This window comes from Oryx dammah, unplaced genomic scaffold (assembly GCF_014754425.2).
Source record: "Oryx dammah isolate SB20612 unplaced genomic scaffold, SCBI_Odam_1.1 HiC_scaffold_29, whole genome shotgun sequence".
Classification (NCBI taxonomy): domain Eukaryota; kingdom Metazoa; phylum Chordata; class Mammalia; order Artiodactyla; family Bovidae; genus Oryx; species Oryx dammah.
In genome coordinates, this window is record NW_024070213.1 from 53,334,069 (window position 1) to 53,354,100 (window position 20,032).

The 20,032-nt window shown below is 37.3% G+C and overlaps 1 protein-coding gene across 1 annotated transcript in view; it reads left to right on the forward strand.

Moving 5' to 3' along the window:
* Positions 1-12,458, forward strand: part of SLC5A8 (solute carrier family 5 member 8) — a 65,314-nt gene extending 52,856 nt beyond the window's left edge. Inside the window, exons 12-15 of the mRNA XM_040234895.1 lie at positions 3,068-3,273; positions 8,404-8,507; positions 11,041-11,120; positions 11,384-12,458. Coding sequence (XP_040090829.1) covers positions 3,068-3,273; positions 8,404-8,507; positions 11,041-11,120; positions 11,384-11,509 — 516 coding nt within the window. The 3' untranslated portion in view covers positions 11,510-12,458. The remainder of the gene's footprint in view (positions 1-3,067; positions 3,274-8,403; positions 8,508-11,040; positions 11,121-11,383) is intronic.
* Positions 12,459-20,032: the final 7,574 nt, after the last annotated feature.

Genomic DNA, 20,032 nt, shown 5'->3' on the forward strand with positions numbered 1-20,032 from the left:
TGCTGCTGCTGTTGCTAAGTCGCTTCAGTCGTGTCCAACTCCGTGTGACCCCATAGATAGCAGCCCACCAGGCTCTGCTGTCCCTGGGATTCTCCAGGCAAGAACACTGGAGTGGGTTGCCATTGCCTTCTCCAATGCATGAAAGTGAAAAGTGAAAGTGAAGTAGCTCAGTCGTGTCTGACTCTTAGCGACCCCATGGACTGCAGCCCACCAGGCTCCTCTGTGGGATTTTCCAGGCAAGAGTGGGGTGCCATTGCCTCCTCCGATATTGTGACTATCACATAATTATATAAAAGCATAATTATAACTAAAATATAATATTGTTGTTTAGTTACTATGTTGTGTCTGACTCTTTGTGACCTCATGCACTGTAACCCACCAGGCTCCTCTGTCCATGGGGTTTTCTAGGCAAGATTACTGGAGTGGTGGTGGTGGTAGTTTAGTCACTAAGTTGTGTCCAACTCTTGTGACCCCATGGACTGTAGCACGCCAGGCTCCTCTGTCCATGGAATTTTCCAGGCAAGAATACTGGAGTGGGTTGCCATTTCCTTCTCCAGGGGATCTTCCCAACTGAGGAATCGAACCCAGGTCTCCTGCATTGCAAGCAGATTCTTTACTGACTGAGCTATGAGGGAAGCCCATTTCCTTCTTCAGGGCATCTTTCTTATCCAGGGATTGAGCTTGTATCTCCTGCATTGGCAGGCAGATTCTTTACCATTGAGCCACTGGGGAAGCCCAAAATATTATATTAAAGAGTATCATAAAGCACAACTAAAGGATATATATTATGAAATAATACATAATACGATATATAATATAATACAATATATTATGAATATTGGGCTTCCCAGGTGGTGCTCAAGATAAAGAACCTGCCTTCCAATGCAACAGATGTAAGAGACGCAGGTTTGATCCCTACATTGGGAAGATCCCCTGGAGGAGGGCACAACAACCCACTCCAGTATTCTTGCCTGGAGAATCCCAAGGACAGAGGAGACTGGCAGGCTACAATCCCTATGGTCTCACAGAGTCAGATATGACTGAAGCAACTTAGCATGCACATTAAGAATATTATATTATATAACTAAAGAAGGAAATGGCAACCCACTCCAGTGTTCTTGCCTGGAGAATCCCAGGGACGGGGGAGCCTGGTGGGCTGTCGTCTCTGGGGTCGCACAGAGTTGGACACGACTGAAGCGACTTAGCAGCAGCAGCAGCGAACAACATTTTGTTTTTATTTAATTTTTACCCTTCATTAAAATGAATCATTAAGATTTAAAAGAGATTGACAGCCTTGGATATGAAAGATTTCAGGGCAGTAGAGCCAAGGATACCTGTGAATAGCCAGAGTACAGTAAGGAGAAGCAGTAAGATAAATTCTTTGCCACTTTGGTCAGAAACTATTCTCCTGATATTTAAAGATGTAGCTCCAACAATGTGGTTCTGTTCCCAAAGGGGTAATCATAATTTAGAATTGAATTCAGAAAGAAGTAATAGCTCTGTTTAGAATAAATGAATTGAAATAATTTATCTGAAAGTCAGGCGGAACACTACTAATTTAGTCCTGCTATAAAGCTGAAGTTTAGGAAAAGCTTATAATGTATATGTGGTTGTTTCAGACAGATGGAGAATAACTGCAGAACTTTATACTTAGAATTCCATTTTCTCATGAGGGATTAGGAATTGATAAGGCAGATACAAATAAGGGCTATTATCATTGTTATTATTGTTAATAATAATTCTCAATGAAGTGTCATATGAAATGCTAGCTTGGTAGATATGAATCATAAAGAAAGAGGGCGGTTCATGTCCACCTCAGAATGTTGAAATTTTGATGAGATTCTTTGCATTATGAAATGCGAGGGGTTGGTTGAGTGCCTAAAATATTAAAAGAAGATTGACTTTTGTTTTTTGACATTTATTGCCGCCATGAGTTGCCTCCAGAAATGCTATAGCTAACTAGGTCCAACTTGTCCTTAGCAGAGGAAGTAAGATACTGTTGTTTCTGTTGTAATAATCTGATCATTATTCTTACAGTGAGGGGAGGAATTTCACCACAGAGAAAGGGGCTTTCCAGCAAGATTTGCTTCAAACTGCATCATCTGGAACTGGGGCTTAAATCATTCAAGGACTGACTGACTATCAAAAACAGTTCGATTGCTGGTGAAAAGTAGGAGCAGGGAAACCCAAGTCTTTCAAAGATTGTGAAACCAAGTGTCTTTAGAGAGGACATTTCCACTTACCTCTGGAAGTACTTGGATTGGTTATATGTACCATGGCAGTCATTTGTGAAAACATCTTGCTATTGTCCCCTAATTTACAATCATGCATGTTGCTAAGTAAAGGAATAAATTCTGTGGATGCTTTCTTCTTCATAGCCTGTTGCTCATGCATGCGTGTGTGCTAAGTCACTTCAGTCTTGTCTGACTCTTTGCAACCCTAGAGACAGTAGCCCATCAGGCTCCTCTGTCCATGGGATTCTCCAGGCAAAAATACTGGAGTGGGTTGCTGTTCCCTCCTCTAGGGGATCTTCCCAACCCAGGGATCGAACCTGAGTCTCTTAGGTCTCCTGCATTGGCAGGCAGGTTCTTTACTACTAGCGCCACCTGGGAAGCCCCTGTTGCTCATTTGACATGCCTTTTTTTTTTTTTTGTAAATTAAGTAAAAGTGGAGGGAACTTGAAGGGGTTTGAAGTCAACTGCATATCTGTCTGTTGTGGTCACTGGGTGTAAAGAGATGAAGAGACCAGAACAGAGTGCTGGCCATGGAGACAGAGTGGAAGGCGTGGAACTATGAGATATGTAATGAAAAGTGAAGAGGAATTGGTGATTGGCAAGATAGAGATATAAAATAGGGGTTGGGGGTTCCAGAGACAAGGGCTCTGGCTGAGGGACCTGGGACGCATGCTGCCCTTGGCGAGAGGCAGGGAGCTTGCAAGGGAGAAGAGTTTTAGGAAGGAAGCTGGTAAATTTGAGTTGGACCATGTTGAGCTTAAGCTCTTAATGTTAGCTTCTATTTCAAAGCAAACTGTATTATTTGTTTTGAAAGATACTTCTGTTTTTTGCAGGGAGCACTTGGGGGTCTGCTGGCTGGATTTGCCGTTTCTTTGTGGGTTGGAATTGGAGCTCAGCTTTATCCCCCACTTCCTGAGAGAATGATGCCATTAAGACTTGAAACCTATGGCTGTAACAGCACGTACAATGGAACAAATTGGATGACAACCACAGAAATGCCGTTTTCTACCAGTGCTTCTCAAGTACATAACATTGAAAGGTAATGAATTGAGCTTTGTAATGTCATATTTTTAAAAAATGAATGTGACAGATAGAAAACCTCTGTTGTTCTTTGTCTTGCTTGCAGTGCTGTGATTTTGCCTAATTCTGAAATGAGGAGAGTGCATGTGGCTTTCTGGCTATTATATTTTGTTCAGAAATAGCAAAAAAAAAAAAAAAGCCATATTTCCTAATTTCAATAAAAACTTCCACTTCACCTACAGATGCAGAGAAGACTTGAATAGTAACAAAAAATTCTACTGTGTGTAAATGCTGACAAATATTAGTTCCACTTGAATGAAAAATTGTCTTTGTCCACTGAAAAACCTTTAAAATGAAAAGCAAAATTATAAAAGACACATTGCATATATAGCCTTTGAAGTATAACTTTTACCAACTAGAAGCTGCAGTTCATTGAAATACATTGGATAATTGCTATTCATTCAGTTTTAAATATTCCAAATCTTTAGAGCATTGGCAATGAGTTGCAGCTGTGATCTTCCTGTTAGAGTTTTCAGTTATGCAGTACATTTTTGAGCTTCTGGTTACTGATGTCATCTGATTTAATGAAATAATGTAGACTTTTGGTTGGAGAAAGAAATGGCAACCCACTCCAGTATTCTTCCCTGGGAAATTCCATGGACAGAGGAGCCTGGTGGGCTATAGTTCATGGAATCACAGAGTCAGATATGACTGAGCGAGTTTCACTTAGTGACTAAACAGCAACAGACCTTTTGGTACATCACTGTTACACTGTACAGTGGATGTGAGAGCGAGACTACCCTTAGTGGGTATATACATCTTAAGTTTTAGAGCGCAAAACCCATGGATACATTCAAGGAATGCAAAGATGAGGGCACTTCCCCTAAAGTATTGCCCCAGTTCCAGCTTGCCTAGAATGAAGCCACTGGAGAATCATTTCTTTTGAGACAAGACATGGCATCTCCCTCTAAAAATGGGACACACTCCTGGGAGAAGGAATGTGACCATACATACAAACATCATTGGGATTCAGAGGGAATTCAGCTATGAGAAGACTTGTGTGGGAGTCAGCGCTGGTAATCTGCATGGGTAAAGAAAAAAGGTAGTTCTAGGGCCTGAGGCATGTGTGGGGGAAGGTTTGACTAGATGGGGATGCTATGGAGATAAGGGCACAGAAACACAGGGCATATTCTGGATAAGAATGAATGCATTTAGGTGGTGATCAGGAAGTCATTAGGGAGAAGGGAGAAGTGATGAATTAGTTAAGGGAGAAGTGATTAAGGGTAAATTGGAGCATGTTGAAGTTGTACTTTTCATTTCACAATTTTTCTTAGTGTTTGTCCTGATTATGTAGATGTATCTTTTAATTTAAAGGCAGATTGGTTATTTGGATTTCCAAAATACATAAATTAGCTGAGGTTTACCAGGTGCCTGGTACCGTAATAATCACTGTTCTATGTTAGCTTATTTATAAAATAGCTCAGCTAATAAATCAGAATTTTTTGAGCATGAACTAAGTACCCACAAGAATGATTATAAGCAAAGCTGAAATGCAGATTAGCACAGACTTCAGGGATGTACTAATACTTGAAGAATGCAGAAGTTGGCTAGAAGAGAAGGTCTGGAAAGTTATTCTTGTCACAGAAAATGACCCAAATGGAAGTTGGACAAGAGAATAAACAAGTAACACATTGTGAAAAGTAGTATTCACAGTCTATCATGACAACCAGAAGGAGGAGGAGCCTAATGATTCCTGAGTGAAAGATTCTTTTTAGAGGAGTGTAACATGGGTGAAATAATCAGGTGAACAAGATCAGGCAGGGGGAAAAAAGGAAGGAGGAGTGTATGTTGCAGAATGAAGGCAACATATGCAAATCAGGAAGGCCTGAAGCCACATGGTGTCTTAGGACATCATGCACAGTTCAGGATGACTAGAGTCCAAGGGGAGTGAACACACAGCTAAAGGTGACGTAGGATACTCTCGTTGCCTAGATACTAGGTTTCAGTTACTCAGATCAGTTTTTACTTTTTAAGTTCCTAATACTTGATGGGTAGTCAAGTATTAGTCAAGTATTGCATTTCCTTTATGATTAATGAAGTTGATACCTTTTTACATGTCTATTAGGCATTTGTATGAGATGGCTGGATGGCATCACCGACTCGATGGACGTGAGTCTGAGTGAACTCTGGGAGATGGTGATGGACAGGGAGGCCTGGCGTGCTGCGAATCATGGGGTCACAAAGAGTTGGACACGACTGAGTGACTGAACTGAACTGAATTGGGCATTTGTATAACTACTCTTGTGAACTTTTGTAACTTTATTGAAATCTTTGGTCCATTGAAAACTGAGTTCTCTGTTTTTATTTATTTAACTTTTCTTGATATATTTTAGATAAAAGATAAGTTTTGAAAATATTTTTCTCCCACTCTGTAGCTTACCTTTTTACTCTCTTAGTGATGCTTTTTAGTGGTCAGAATTTCTTAATTTTAATTGAGTTCAATTTATCAGTCTCTTCCTATATGGCTAGTCTTTTGTGAGTCCCATTTAAGAAATCTTTGCCTACCTTGAGGTCATAAAGATATTCCTCTAATTTTTTTTATTTAAAAGCTTTCTTGTGCACCATTTCCATTTGTGAATTGTAATTCACTTTGAAATTGTTTTCAAGTGATCAAGATTCATTTTTTTCCCCATATGGATATTCTATTAGCCAAAAACCATTTATTGAAAATATCCTCTTTTTGCACCATTTTGCCATGCAGTGGCAACTGTGACATAAACCCAATGACTATTTTTTGTGGGTCAGTTTTTTGATTTTCTATTCTGTTCTATTTTGTCTGTCTTTGGCCCAATATATCACATTATCTTAAGTTCACTAGCTAACCTCTGTGTTTCCCTTCTTTCTGGGATATTGACCCTTTAAGTTCTAATTGCCATGATCTCTCTGAGGTCTACAAAAACCTGCCTTGTCGCATCTCCAAGTTTTCAAATATTACTTTTGGCTGGATGGTGGGTCTATCAAAGCTGAATGTGGAATCCTAGAGCAGTTGTTTTAGAAGCAGATCAGGTCATGTCACTTCTCCATGACATGTGGAGAAATACTTAAAATACTACAATGTGCCTTCCAGGTCTATCCATATTGCTGGAAATAGAAGTGAAATCAGTCAGACAAACACAAATACTATATGATACCTCTTATATGTGGAATCTAAAAAATACAACAAAATAATGAAGATAACAAGCATAGAAGTGGGGAGGGGCAATATAGGTATAAAACTATTAGGTATAAAATAAGCTACAAGGACATGTCATATAACGTAGTGAGTATAGCCAATATTTTATGATAACTTGGAATATAACCTTAAAAAATTGTGAATCACTATATTTTACACCTAAAATGCCCAGCTGGATGAATCACAGGCTGGAATCAAGATTGCCAGGAGACATCATTTAAAAGTGGACATTTAATTTCCAAAATTCATGGAATTTTTAAAGTATCTTTGACATTAATTTCTCATTTTGATATTAATGTCTCATTTAAATGCTTTCTTCTCTACAATCAAAATGGGAATTATTATGTTTATTAATTTGTTTACTTAATCGTTACATATCTCTTTTAGAATGTAAACTTCCTGAGGGCAGGAACCCCCTTATCCACCTTTTCAATGGCAGACTTTTCAATGACAAGAACAGTGCCTGGGACACAAAGCAGAGTTGAATGATTAACATGAACAGAATGAATAAACATGGACATTAGTATTATAATAAACATTATTGGTATTATGAGATCAAGGTTCAGTTCAGTTCAGTTCAGTCACTCAGTTGTGTCTGACTCTTTGCGACTCCGTGAATAGCAGCACGCCACGCCTCCCTGTCCATTACCAACTCTCGGAGTTCACTCAAACTCATGTCCATCGAGTCGGTGATGCCATCCAGCCATCTCATCCTCTGTCGTCCCCTTCTCCTCCTGCACCCAATTCCTCCCAGCATCAGAGTCTTTTCCAATGAGTCAACTCTTCGCATGAGGTGGCCAAAGTATTGGAGTTTCAGCCTCAGCATCAGTCCTTCCAATGAACACCCAGGACTGAGTTCCTTTAGGATGGACTGGTTGGATCTCCTTGCAGTCCAAGGGACTCTCAAGAGTCTTCTCCAACACCACAGTTCAAAACCATCAATTCTTCAGCACTCAGCTTTCTTCATAATCCAACTCTCACATCCATACATGACCACTGGAAAAACCATAGTCTTGACTAGACAGACCTTTGTTGGCAAAGTAATGTCTCTGCTTTTGAATATGCTATCTAGGTTGGTCATAACTTTCCTTCCAAGGAGTAAGCGTCTTTTCATTTCATGGCTGCAGTCACCATCTGCAGTGATTTTAGAGCCCCCCAAATTAAAGTCTGACACTGTTTCCACTGTTTCCCCATCTATTTGCCATGAAGTGATAGGACCAGATGCCATGATTTTTGTTTTCTGAATGTTGAACTTTAAGCCAACTTTTTCACTCTCCTCTTTCACTTTCATCAAGAGGCATTTTAGTTCCTCTTCACTTTCTGCCATAAGGGTGGTGTCATCTGCATATCTGAGGTTATTGATATTTTTCCCGGCAATCTTGATTCCAGCCTATGCTTCTTTCAGCCCAGCATTTCTCATGATGTACTTTTCATATTAAATAAGCAGGGTGAGAATATACAACCTTGATGTACTCCTTTTCCTATTTGGAACCAGTCTGTTGTTCCATGTCCAATTCTATCTGTTGCTTCCTGACCTGCATATAGGTTTCTCAAGAGGCAGGTCAGGTGGTCTGGTATTTCCATCTCTTTCAGAATTTTCCACGGTTTATTGTGATCCACACAGTCAAAGGTTCAGTTCAGTTCAGTCACTCAGTTGTGTCCGACTCTTTGCGACCCCATGAATTGCAGCACGCCAGGCCTCCCTGTCCATCACCAACTTCTAGAGTTCACTCAGACTCAAAGGTTAGGTCACACTTAATTTCTGATCCAATAAGGTAAAATTGGGACAGTAAATTTGGACATTAGAAACATGATTAAGTATTATATTCTGACTTTGCCATGAGACTTATTGATACATACTCTTAGTTACTGGTAGCATGCATAAAACCTTACAGTTATGCTTTTGTTCTTTCTTAGGACTCCACTGATGGATAACTGGTATTCTTTATCATATTTATACTTCAGCACTGTTGGAACTTTGGTAACTTTATTTGTGGGAATGCTTATCAGTGTATCAACAGGTAACATTAATATTGCTATATTTAGTATTATTATTGCTATATTTAGTATTGCTGTATTTACCTTTGTATTAGTTTTTACTATATCTGTTTTATAGCTATTTATGTTATTATACTATATAAAATAGTAAAATACTATTAGTTCAATTATTTGTTCCATTTTACTCATGGAAAATTTTAGGGCCTAGTCTTGAAAACAGAAGACCCATCTCAATTTGAATCTGTTATGCCATTTACCAGCTGCATGAACTTATAACTCTAAGTCTGTATAGCTGCTCCATAGCTACTCTGAGCCTTAGCTATCTTATGTATAAGATGAGGGTAATAGCAGTTGACCTGCCTATCTCACAGGTTGCTGTCAGATAAAAATAAAATGCTTGTGTGTAGCTATTACAATGCTAGGAGTTTTATACATACTGTTATAATAGCCCTGTGCCATGATATTCTCATTGTCCTGCACCAACTCTTTGTAAACTGGAAAGAAGTTATGTGTACATATAAGGAGTATTCTTTATATCTAATTTTATGGTCTTTATATCTAAACATAGTGTGAAGGCTTTTTTCAGATGTCTGTAAACTTAAAAAAATACATTTTAAATAAAATCAAACCAATAATACACATGGTATACCCTGCTCTCTGGGATTGCTTTAGGACCATTATCCTGGGACTCCATTTTGCCCTCATTCTGTGAATTCCCTTGTCTCCTTCCTGTGTTGGATGCTCTGCTGCCTGAATCCCATTTCTCCTAATTCTTGTTTACTCCCTTAACTGAATGGAGTATATGCTATAGCATGTTCTTGAGAAAAGGTGGTCAAGAGATCTTGGAAACATTGCCTATCCGCTTGATAATTGTTGATAATGTGAGTAGAGGATCCTGTGTTGAGAGTAACTTTCTTGTTCCTGGAGCCTGTCTTACTTTTCTTCGACTTGTTTTGTTGCTGTTCAGAATACGAGTGCCCTGTCATGCACTGGCTGTTTACATGTGACCCATTTCACAATGACGGTCCTGCCCTAAATGCTCAGGAGGGTCTGAAGACCTATATCCTTCAGTTCCGGGGAACTTTCCTACATGCTTTCTTTTATAATTTCCTGCCATTTTCGATTTTCTCTTTCTGGAGACTCCTGTTAGTCAAATGTTTTAAACTTGGACATCCCCTCTGATTTTCTTATTTCTTCTCTCTATTTTCCATCTCTATGTCTTTTAGGTCTACTACACGGGATATTTTTATAAATACTTTTCCAATAATGTTCAAAGGAGCGTGCTGATCCAGTTTTGAGAGTAGTCTGTAAGGAAAGGAGGGCGGGTAGAGGTTATTGCACTTATCCAGGTGAGCAGTCATGGTGGTTTGGAGCAGAGCAGTAGTGTGGAGTTGGGGAGAAAAGCTGGGCTCCCTAATTTCCTATGTTCCCTCACATGTACACATCCAGAGCAGCCAAACAAGGGGCAGAAATCTCCATTGCTTTATCAAATGTGTTATAATCAGTTAGAAATCCTATACTTCATCCAAGTATGTGTGATATCTGCTTTATGCTACAAATCTACCAGCATGGTGCCCACTTTGTAGAATTCTACCACCTCTCATTGATTTTTTGGCATCTGGATAGCACTGTCTTTGATACTTCTTTGGTACTTGTATTATAATTAAAATTATATTAAAAATAATATTAATATAACAGATTATTATATTGACATTATATACTTGTCATTATTATAGACTTTACAATCTATAATTATTGTAAGTTTATAATAAAGTTTGTAGATATCTGTTACCTCGCAAACAGTTGTTTAAACTATTCTCTTTCTTTTCAAAAAGAACTATGCTATTTCTCCTAAGTAAAATTTCCAGCATGGCAGGTTTACTCTCTTATCTGTTGTGATATATTTTAAGACAGATTTTAAACTTTTCTCACCAGTAACCCAACCATTCAGATCTGGAACAAACATCTTTTACTATTTGACTTTTGGTCTTTTTCAACTCATTTTTTTCTTTAAAAAATGGGAGTGTCATAATACTCTCTTTGCTCCTCCCCCCCCCCAAATGTTTTGATTCTGATAACCATATTGGTTTTCATTTGAATAGTTTATCCAACAATTCACAGTTCCCTACATTTCTTCATACATTCATAGCCACCAGATTAAGGAAGGGAAACTCTGCTGTCTGAAGCAGAGGTAGATGGTTTGATATTTTATTGATAGAACATGAAGAATGGTTTTAAACCAGTTTTCCTACCAGTATTGGGCCAGATGACTCTTCCCTAGCTAATACTGGATGAGGCAGTTGGCTTACATTCCAGAGCCATTTCATTTATTTTTAAACACTAGACTCATATTGATCCCAGTGAGAGGCTTGCAGAATCTGGGACTGACTGAAGGAAGAGAAAGGGTGGGCTGAGTCTCCAGCACTATTTAAAAGACTCTTTGTATTTTGTAAGTGCATAAAAGTGCATGTGCTCAAGTTAAATGTGTGTATGATGGTCCATCACTGGGTAGTTACAGATATCTTTTTAATGATGTAAATAATGTCTGTTTTTCAGGAGGAAGAAAACAAAACATAGACTGCAGATTCCTACTAACCAAAGAGGACTTTTTATCTAATTTTGACATTTTTAAGAAAGTGAGTTGGCTTTCTTTTTCCTTAAATTCTTAAGACTGCTTTTATCACCAGTATAGAATACTCGTTAGTCCTCAGATTCTCTTTGGAACTCTGATGGACAAGGAAGATATTTGCCTTCCTTTTTAAAATGATTTATTTCTGTTGTTTATCTCTGCTTCAGTAGACTGTGAATAAGATTTAGAGAAAGAAAAGTAGTAGCGATAATTATTGCATTGAATGAACAGTTTCTTTTCTCTAATCATCATGTTAACATTTTCTTTTAGAAGAAGCAAGTTTTAGGCTATAAATCTCATCCAGTAGAAGATGGTGGAACTGATAATCCTGCCTTCAACCATATTGAATTGAATGGCACAGATCAAAGCAGCAAGATCAATGGAACTCGTTTGTGAAGCAGCTGTGATGCTAAATGATCTTAAGCAGTGTGCCAGTTTTATGTCTTCTAAAATACTTGAATCAGATTTTAGATTTTTTTTTTTTGGTCTATAATGAGTACTTTGGAGGGAACTTCGGGGGATCATTTTGTTTAAGCAAAGCCCTGACTTTTTTTTTTTTTTTAACTTTCTACACTCATTAACTGATGCAACTCTGGAGGTAAAAGTTTCAGCATCAGCATTTCCCTATAACTCTCTTTTACTTCAGTGAAGCTGTAGTTGTGAAAGTTGTGACTAATATGTGCTGAAAAGCTAATACATACATATAACATGTATTTGATGGTTAAAAGAATATTCTTATATTAGGGCATCATTAAAAATATTCCCCATGCACTTGGTGCTACCATGTTTTAGAGTAGTTGATATTGAAAAAGATCTTTCTCCCTCCACTCTGTTTTTAGGGAGCAATGAAATAGTGGGCCTATGCTAACTAAATCTTTGCTTCTCATCAACCCCTATCAGCCCAGGGCACATACTAATCTTGGAATTGACTCTTGCTCAGGAGGGTGGAAACAAGAAGCATCCTGTTTGGGACAGAACATGGGCCCAATAATCAAGGCCTTCTTGGTACTACACATCTATTCTTAGGCCTTTTTGATTGTTATCTATAGTTCCTGGCCACTGGCTGCTTATATTGCCTTTTTTAAACTCTGGTTCTTATCTGGATTCCAATTTTCTGACCCAATGACTTTGGTTTTGTTGTGCCTTTCATGCTTGCTTGCCTTCCTATTCATAATTTCCCATTCACTCTATTGCCTTGTGCTTGCATATGTCTTAAGACACCCAGTGTGAATCCTGTTACCCCAGATCCTGGTTCACTGCCTCCCAGCCTATAAATATAAACTCCCTCCCATGAGTCTTATAACTGACCAGAGTACTGTCAACTAGGTACTTATAGATTTGGTGGTCCAAGAACATACACAGAATTAAAAATGATTAAGCTCCATGGAATTAGAAGATTCCACTGAATACTATTAAGCTGCATTTTTAAAAGTCAACTAACCTGCAATCATTTAAATTTAAGGTACATACGCTTAGACATGGGTTGCCACCTGGCTCAGTGGTAAAGAATATGCCTTCAAGGCAGGAGATGCGGGTTTGATGCCTGAGTCTGGAAGATTCCCTGGAGAAGGAAATGGCAACACACTCTAGTATTCTTGCCTGGAGAATCCCATGGACTGAGGAGCCTGATGGACTAGAGTCCAGTTCAGTTCAATTGTTCAGTCATGTCTGACTCTTTGTGACCCATGGACTGCAACACTCCAGGCTTCCCTGTCTATCACCAACTCCTGGAGTTTACTCAAACTCATGTCCATTGAGTCAGTGATGCCATCCAACCATCTCATCCTCTGTTATCCCCTTCTCCTCCGGTCTTCAATCTTTCCCAGCATCAAGGTCTTTTCAAATGAGTCAGCTCTTTGCATCAGGTGGCCAAAGTATTGGAGTTTCAGCTTCAGCATCAGTCCTTCCAATGAATATTCAGGACTGATTTCCTTTAGAATGAACTGGTTGTATCTCTGTGTTGTCCAAGGGACTTTCAAGAGTCTTCTTCAACAACACAGTTCAAAAACATCAATTCTTCAGCGCTCAGCTTTCTTTATGGTCCAACTCTCACATCCATACATGACTACTGGAAAAACCATAGCTTTGACTAGATAGACCTTTGTTGGCAAAGTAATATCTCTGCTTTTTAATATGCTGTCTTGGTTGGTCATAACTTTCTTCCAAGGAGTAAGCGTGTTTTAATTTCATGGCCGCAGTCACCATCTACAGTGATTTTGGAGCCCCCCAAAATAAAGTCTGTCACTGTTTCCCCAACTATTTGCCATGAAGTGATTGGGACCAGATGCCACAGGGTCGCAAAGAGCCGGACGTGACTGAAGTGACTGAACATGTGTGCTTAGACATGGAGAAGGAAATGGCAAACCACTCCAGTATTCTTGCCTGGAAAATCCCATGGACAGAGGCTACAGTCCATGGGATTTCAAGTAGTCAGATGACTTAGTGACTAAACAGCAATGCTTAGACATACTGAATTCCAGTATATCCACCTGGTTGAAAGCTAAATTACATAGACAAATATTACTATTTTTCTTTAGTGTTCTGGAATTACTGAGTATATGCTATGTTCCATGTTTTAAAATTTCAAGTAGCAATCTCAAAGTTTATTTTGTTTCTTTTGCTATGATTCTAGCTAAGACTTTGGTTATAGGCTTTCATCAATAGCTTACTTTTTTCCTATAGTTCACACATTAGATACTGTTTAGAAGGGCTTTTTTTTTTTTAGCTTCACACTGTTTTATAATAATAATGTGTGAAATATTTAGGTACATTAAAATATTTTATAATTAGGTAATTTTGCTTATTTTTTGATACTTAGGTGACTATGCTGTGTACATTTAGAGGTTGCCAATTAAAAACATTAATAAATTAAAAAAATAGGAAATAACATTAATCTAAAACAAAGAGATTTGTATGTTTAAATTAATGATATATTCATATATTTTGTATATGTAAAGTTGTTACTTTTAATCAACATGTTTGTAAGCATATATCAAACTTTGTAAACCTTTCTGTAATTTTTTAATGAGTAGGAAGATATAATCTTGTTTCATGTGAGTGTGATTTGAACTATTGTTATTTATCTAATAATTCTAAATGCACATATGTATAGACTGCTTTAATTTAGGAAATAAAAATCAAGTTATTTAAATAATTTTTTCTTATCTGACTGCCAAGGAGTTATGCAATATGTTCTTTTTTTATGCCTTATATTCTTAATGAGAGATATAATACTTTGATTCTTGTCCACTTTCTTTTAACAAAATATGTCTTTGTGACATTAGGAATTGTAGATATTTTACTTTTATAAACGTGAGAGAACCAGATGGAATTCTTAAGAAATAAAAGTAATATTACTATTAAGTATTAAAAATTAATTATCTTGTCTAAATCTTTGAGTTAAACCAAATGAAGGTAAAATGTTAATATAATATGAATTTTTAAAAATCAAGTGTTCTTAATTGTTTTGAATCATAAAAGTGCTAATGGGAGCAAAAAGCCATGTAAGTTGCCTTTTTTTTTGTCACTAACAAGTTGTATTACCTTGAATTTATCCTTAATCTCCAATGAAGGAACTTAACACTAAACACATACCTACCTCACAAAAATATGTATGACTATCAGAGATCATTTGGCACTTTATTAACTCAAATAGTGTGCTTAAAATTTCAATTGAAATTGATTGGAAATCAAAAGTTGGGACAAAGGTTATTGCTAGTTTTGAAAAAAGTTAAGCTGTTAATAATTTTCAATGTAATGATGTGGTGATAGTTCCTTTCTCTAAAAGATATCTACCATAGAAATATTGAAATATAGGTAGGAATCAAAAGGCTACAGGCCAATCACATTCACTCCATAGAGAAAAGAAAAGTTTATATATAGGATGTAAAACAGGATACATGTATATTCATCTATTTAGTTGCTTATGTGTTCATTTTCCCTCTCAACCAGTGGTTCTCCATGGGGCAATTTTACATCTCAGGTGACATTTGGAAAGAATCGGGATACATTTTTGGTTGTCACAGCTGGTGAGGAGGTGCTACTGGCATCTAGTGGATAGAATTCAGAGGTGCTGCTAAATGTTCTATGATGCACAGAGCCGCCATCTCCTCCACAGCAAAAGGTGATCCTGCCTCAGCTAGCAATAGTGTTGAGTTCAAGAAATCCTGCCCTAGAGGCTAAAATCGAAATCTTTATTTTCCTGAAGTCACATACCTTGGTTATGTTCCTTTAGGAAATGGCCTTGACTTATCTATCTGATTATTCTCATCTACAGGTGAGGATAAAGTATTCTAGCATATGGAATGTTATGATGCAGAATAATAACCGTATGTTTTCCACAGCATTTTGAAAATATTAAGGCCTGTAGAATTGTGAATAAATATGAAAACAACTCTTAAAGGAGTTTCATTTTGCAACATGGTTTTCAATGTTAACATGCACTAGGATAAGGGAAATATTAATATATGAATATGAAGGTTTCATAATTTTATTTTATTTATGATAACGCCAGGAAGTTTAGAAAATGAGAGTCTGTCCACAGTGTAGGTAACATGGGACAGGGATGTGGTTGAGATGGAGGAAGTAGCTTTTGTATTGATCCTTATAGGAAATTTTGAGTTTCATCCAACAATGATTGTTGATACAGAGTCAACTAACTGCACGACCCTTTAGTTACTGAAAATTTGCTGTATAATTTAATAACTGTAAAATTCACTTTCACACTTAAGTTACATGCCCATTGTTTGTAAAAAAAAACTTGAGGAGGTTGAACATTATAATGTAAAAACATGATGGCATTTCTGATATTTCAACTTGATGATTAAACTCTACAAGTGTTTGCAGGTGTCTGTTCTTAGGGACTAAATGTCGAATTGAATATAATTAATGTTATCAGCCTTTATGGAAAGTTATTTCCACCCTACCACACAAAGGACTCTTCCTATGTACTATGTGTAGGTTATAAATGTGTAAGCAAATAAACATGTAGTACTTTTGTCACTGGAAGAATACTTTATATTTTAAGCAATTAAGACTGTATATGAAAATAGAGAGTAGCATATTTAATACTGGAAATTTCTTAGCTGTTCTCCCGTTTAATCTCCCCCCATCTCCCATTTCTCTGTTCTGTAACTCTTAACTCCTACAGATGAATGGTGTCACTTTTTGTCTCATCCTTTATTTCTTCTAATCTAATTCATAACTTCTGCATATTCATATTTTTATAGTCACAGAATTGGACAACTAAAATCTTAGAACATTTTAATCACCCAAAAGGAGCAGTCCATCCCCATTTTCTCCCAACACCGTTAGCCTTAAGCGATCACTAATCTCCTTTTGGTCTCCACAGAGTTTTCTATTCTGGAAATTTCATATAAATGAAATCACATGAAAATTGAAAAACCACAGTATGTCTTTTGTGACCACAGTGGTCTTTTGTGACTGGCTTCTTTCACATAGCATAATGTTTTCAAGGTTAATCCATGTTGTATACATCAGTACTTCATTCATTTTTATGGTCTAACAATATTCCATTGTATGGTTATATCACATTTTATTTACTCATGCATTAGTTGATAAACATTTGTGTTGCTTCTACTTTTAGGCTATTATGAATAACGTTAATTTGAATGCTGTGTGCAAGATTTTGTGTGGATGCGTGTTTTCATTTCTCTTAAGTATATACTAGCAGGAGAATTCCTGGGTCATATGGTAACCCTATACTTAACCATCTGAGGGACAACTAGACTCTTTCCAGAGTGGTGTGCCATTTTACATTTCTATCAGTAATGTATGAGGGTTCCAATTTCTCCATATCCTGATGAACAGTTGTTAACTATATGTTTGATTATAGCTGTAGTATCTTGCGATTTTGATTTAGTTTCCTGATAGCTAACGATATTGAGAATCTTTTTCTGTTTATTGGCCATTTGTACATCTTCTGTGGAGACATGTCTATTGAGATCTTTTGCTCATTTTCCAGTGGCTTATATATCTTTTATAAGAGTTCCTTGCACATTCAAGATGCAAGTTTCTTATCAGATAAAATTTACATTTTCTTCCACTCTGTGGGTTGGGGGAGAGTTTTCTTGTAATTCAAAGTCTCTCTCTCTTTTTTTTAATTTTTATTTTTACTTTATTTTACTTTACAATACTGTATTGGTTTTGCCATACATTGACATGAATCTGCCACGGGTGTACATGAGTTCCCAATCCTGAACCCCCTCCCGCCTCCCACCCCATATCATCTCTCTGGATCATTCCCGTGCACCAGCCCCAAGCATCCTGTATCCTGTATCGAACATAGACTGGTGATTCATTTCTTACATGATAGTATACATGTTTCAATGCCATTCTCCCAAATCATCCCACCCTCTCCCTCTCCCACAGAGTCCAAAAGTCCGTTCTATACATCTGTGTCTCTTTTGCTGTCCCGCATACAGGGTTATCATTACCATCTTTCTAAATTCCATATATATGTGTTAGTATACTGCATTGGTGTTTTTCTTTCTAGCTTACTTCACTCTGTATAATCTACTCCAGTTTCATCCACCTCATTAGAACTGATTCAAATGGATTCTTTTTAATGGCTGAGTAATACTCCATTGTGTATATGTACCACAGCTTTCTTATCCATTCATCTTCTGATGAACATCTAGGTTGCTTTCATGTCCTGACTATTATAAACAGTGCTGCAATGAACACTGGGGTACACGTGTCTGTTTCAATTCTGGTTTCCTCGGTGTGTATGCCCAGCAGTGGGATTGCTGGGTCATAAGGCAGTTCTATTTGCAATTTTTAAAGGAATCTCCACACTGTTCTCCATACTGGCTGTACTAGTTTGCATTCCCACCAACACTGTAAGAGGGTTCCCTTTTTTCCACACCCTCTCCAGCATTTACTACTTGTAGACTTTTGGATCGCAGCCATTCTGACTGGTGTGAAATGGTACCTCATTGTGGTCTTGAATTGCATTTCTCTGATAATGAGTGATGTTGAGCATCTTTTCATGTGTTTGTTAGCCATCTGTATGTCTTCTTTGGAGAAATGTCTACTTAGTTCTTTGGCCCATTTTTTGATTGGGTCGTTTATTTTTCTGGAATTGAGCTGCAGGAGTTGCTTGTATATTTTTGAGATTAGTTGCTTGTCAGTTGCTTCATTTGCTATTATTTTCTCCCATTCAGAAGGCTGTCTTTTCACCATGCTTATAGTTTCCGTTCTTATGCAGAAGCTTTTAATTTTAATTAGATCCCATTTGTTTATTTTTGCTTTTATTTCCAGAATTCTGGGAGGTGGATCATAGAGGATCCTGCTGTGATTTATGTTGGAGAGTGTTTTGCATATGTTCTCCTTTAGGAGTTTTATAGTTTCTGGTCTTATGTTTAGATCTTTAATCCATTTTGAGTTTATTTTTGTGTATGGTGTTAGAAAGTGATCTAGTTTCATTCTTTTACAAGTGGTTGACCAGTTTCCCCAGCACTACTTGTTAAAGAGATTGTCTTTACTCCATTGTATATTCTTGCCTCCTTTGTTGAAGATAAGGTGTTCATAGGTGTGTAGATTTATCTCTGGGCTTTCTATTTTGTTCCATTGATCTATATTTCTGTCTTTGTGCCAGTACCATACTGTCTTGATGACTGTGGCTTTGTAGTAGAGCCTGAAGTCAGGTAGGTTGATTCCTCCAGTTCCATTCTTCTTTCTCAAGATTGCTTTGGCTATTTGAGATTTTTTGTATTTCCATACAAATTGTGAAATTATTTGTTCTAGCTCTGTGAAAAATACCACTGGCAGCTTGATAAGGATTGCATTGAATCTGTAGATTGCTTTGGGGTAGTATACTCATTTTCACTATATTGATTCTTCCAATCCATGAACATGGTATATTTCTCCATCTATTAGTGTCCTCTTTGATTTCTTTCATCAGTGTTTTATAGTTTTCTATATATAGGTCTCTAGTTTCTTTAGGTAGATATATTCCTAAGTATTTTATTCTTTTCATTGCAATGGTGAATGGAATTGTTTCCTTAATTTCTTTTTCTACTTTCTCATTATTAGCATGTAGGAATGCAAGGGATTTCTGTGTGTTGATTTTATATCCTGCAACTTTACTATATTCATTGATTAGCTCTAGTAATTTTCTGGTGGAAACTTTAGGATTTTCTATGTAGAGGATCATGTCATCTGCAAACAGTGAGAGTTTTACTTCTTCTTTTCCAATTTGGATTCCTTTTATTTCTTTTTCTGCTCTGATTGATGTGGCCAAAACTTCCAGAACTATGTTGAATAGTAGCGGTGAAAGTGAGCACCCTTGTCTTGTTCCTGACTTTAGGGGAAATGCTTTCAATTTTTCACCATTGAGGATAATGTTTGCTGTGGGTTTGTCATATATAGCTTTTATTATGTTGAGGTATGTTCCTTCTATTCCTGCTTTCTGGAGAGTTTTAATCATAAATGGACATAGAATTTTGTCAAAGGCCTTTTCTGCATCTATTGAGATAATCATATGGCTTTTATTTTTCAATTTGTTAATGTGGTGAATTACATTGATTGATTTGCGGATATTGAAGAATCATTGCATCCCTGGGATAAAGCCCACTTGGTCATGGTGTATGATTTTTTTTAATGTGTTGTTGGATGCTGATTGCTAGAATTTTGTTGAGGGTTTTTGCGTCTATGTTCATCAGTAATATTGGCCTGTAGTTTTCTTTTTTTGTGGCATCTTTGTGAAGTTTTGGTATTAGGGTGATGGTGGCCTCATAGAATGAGTTTGGAAGTTTACCTTCCTCTGCAATTTTCTGGAAGAGTTTGAGTAGGATGGGTGTTAACTTTTCTCTAAATTTTTTGTAGAATTCAGCTGTGAAGCCATCTGGACCTGGGCTTTTGTTTGCTGGAAGATTTCTGATTACAGTTTCAATTTCC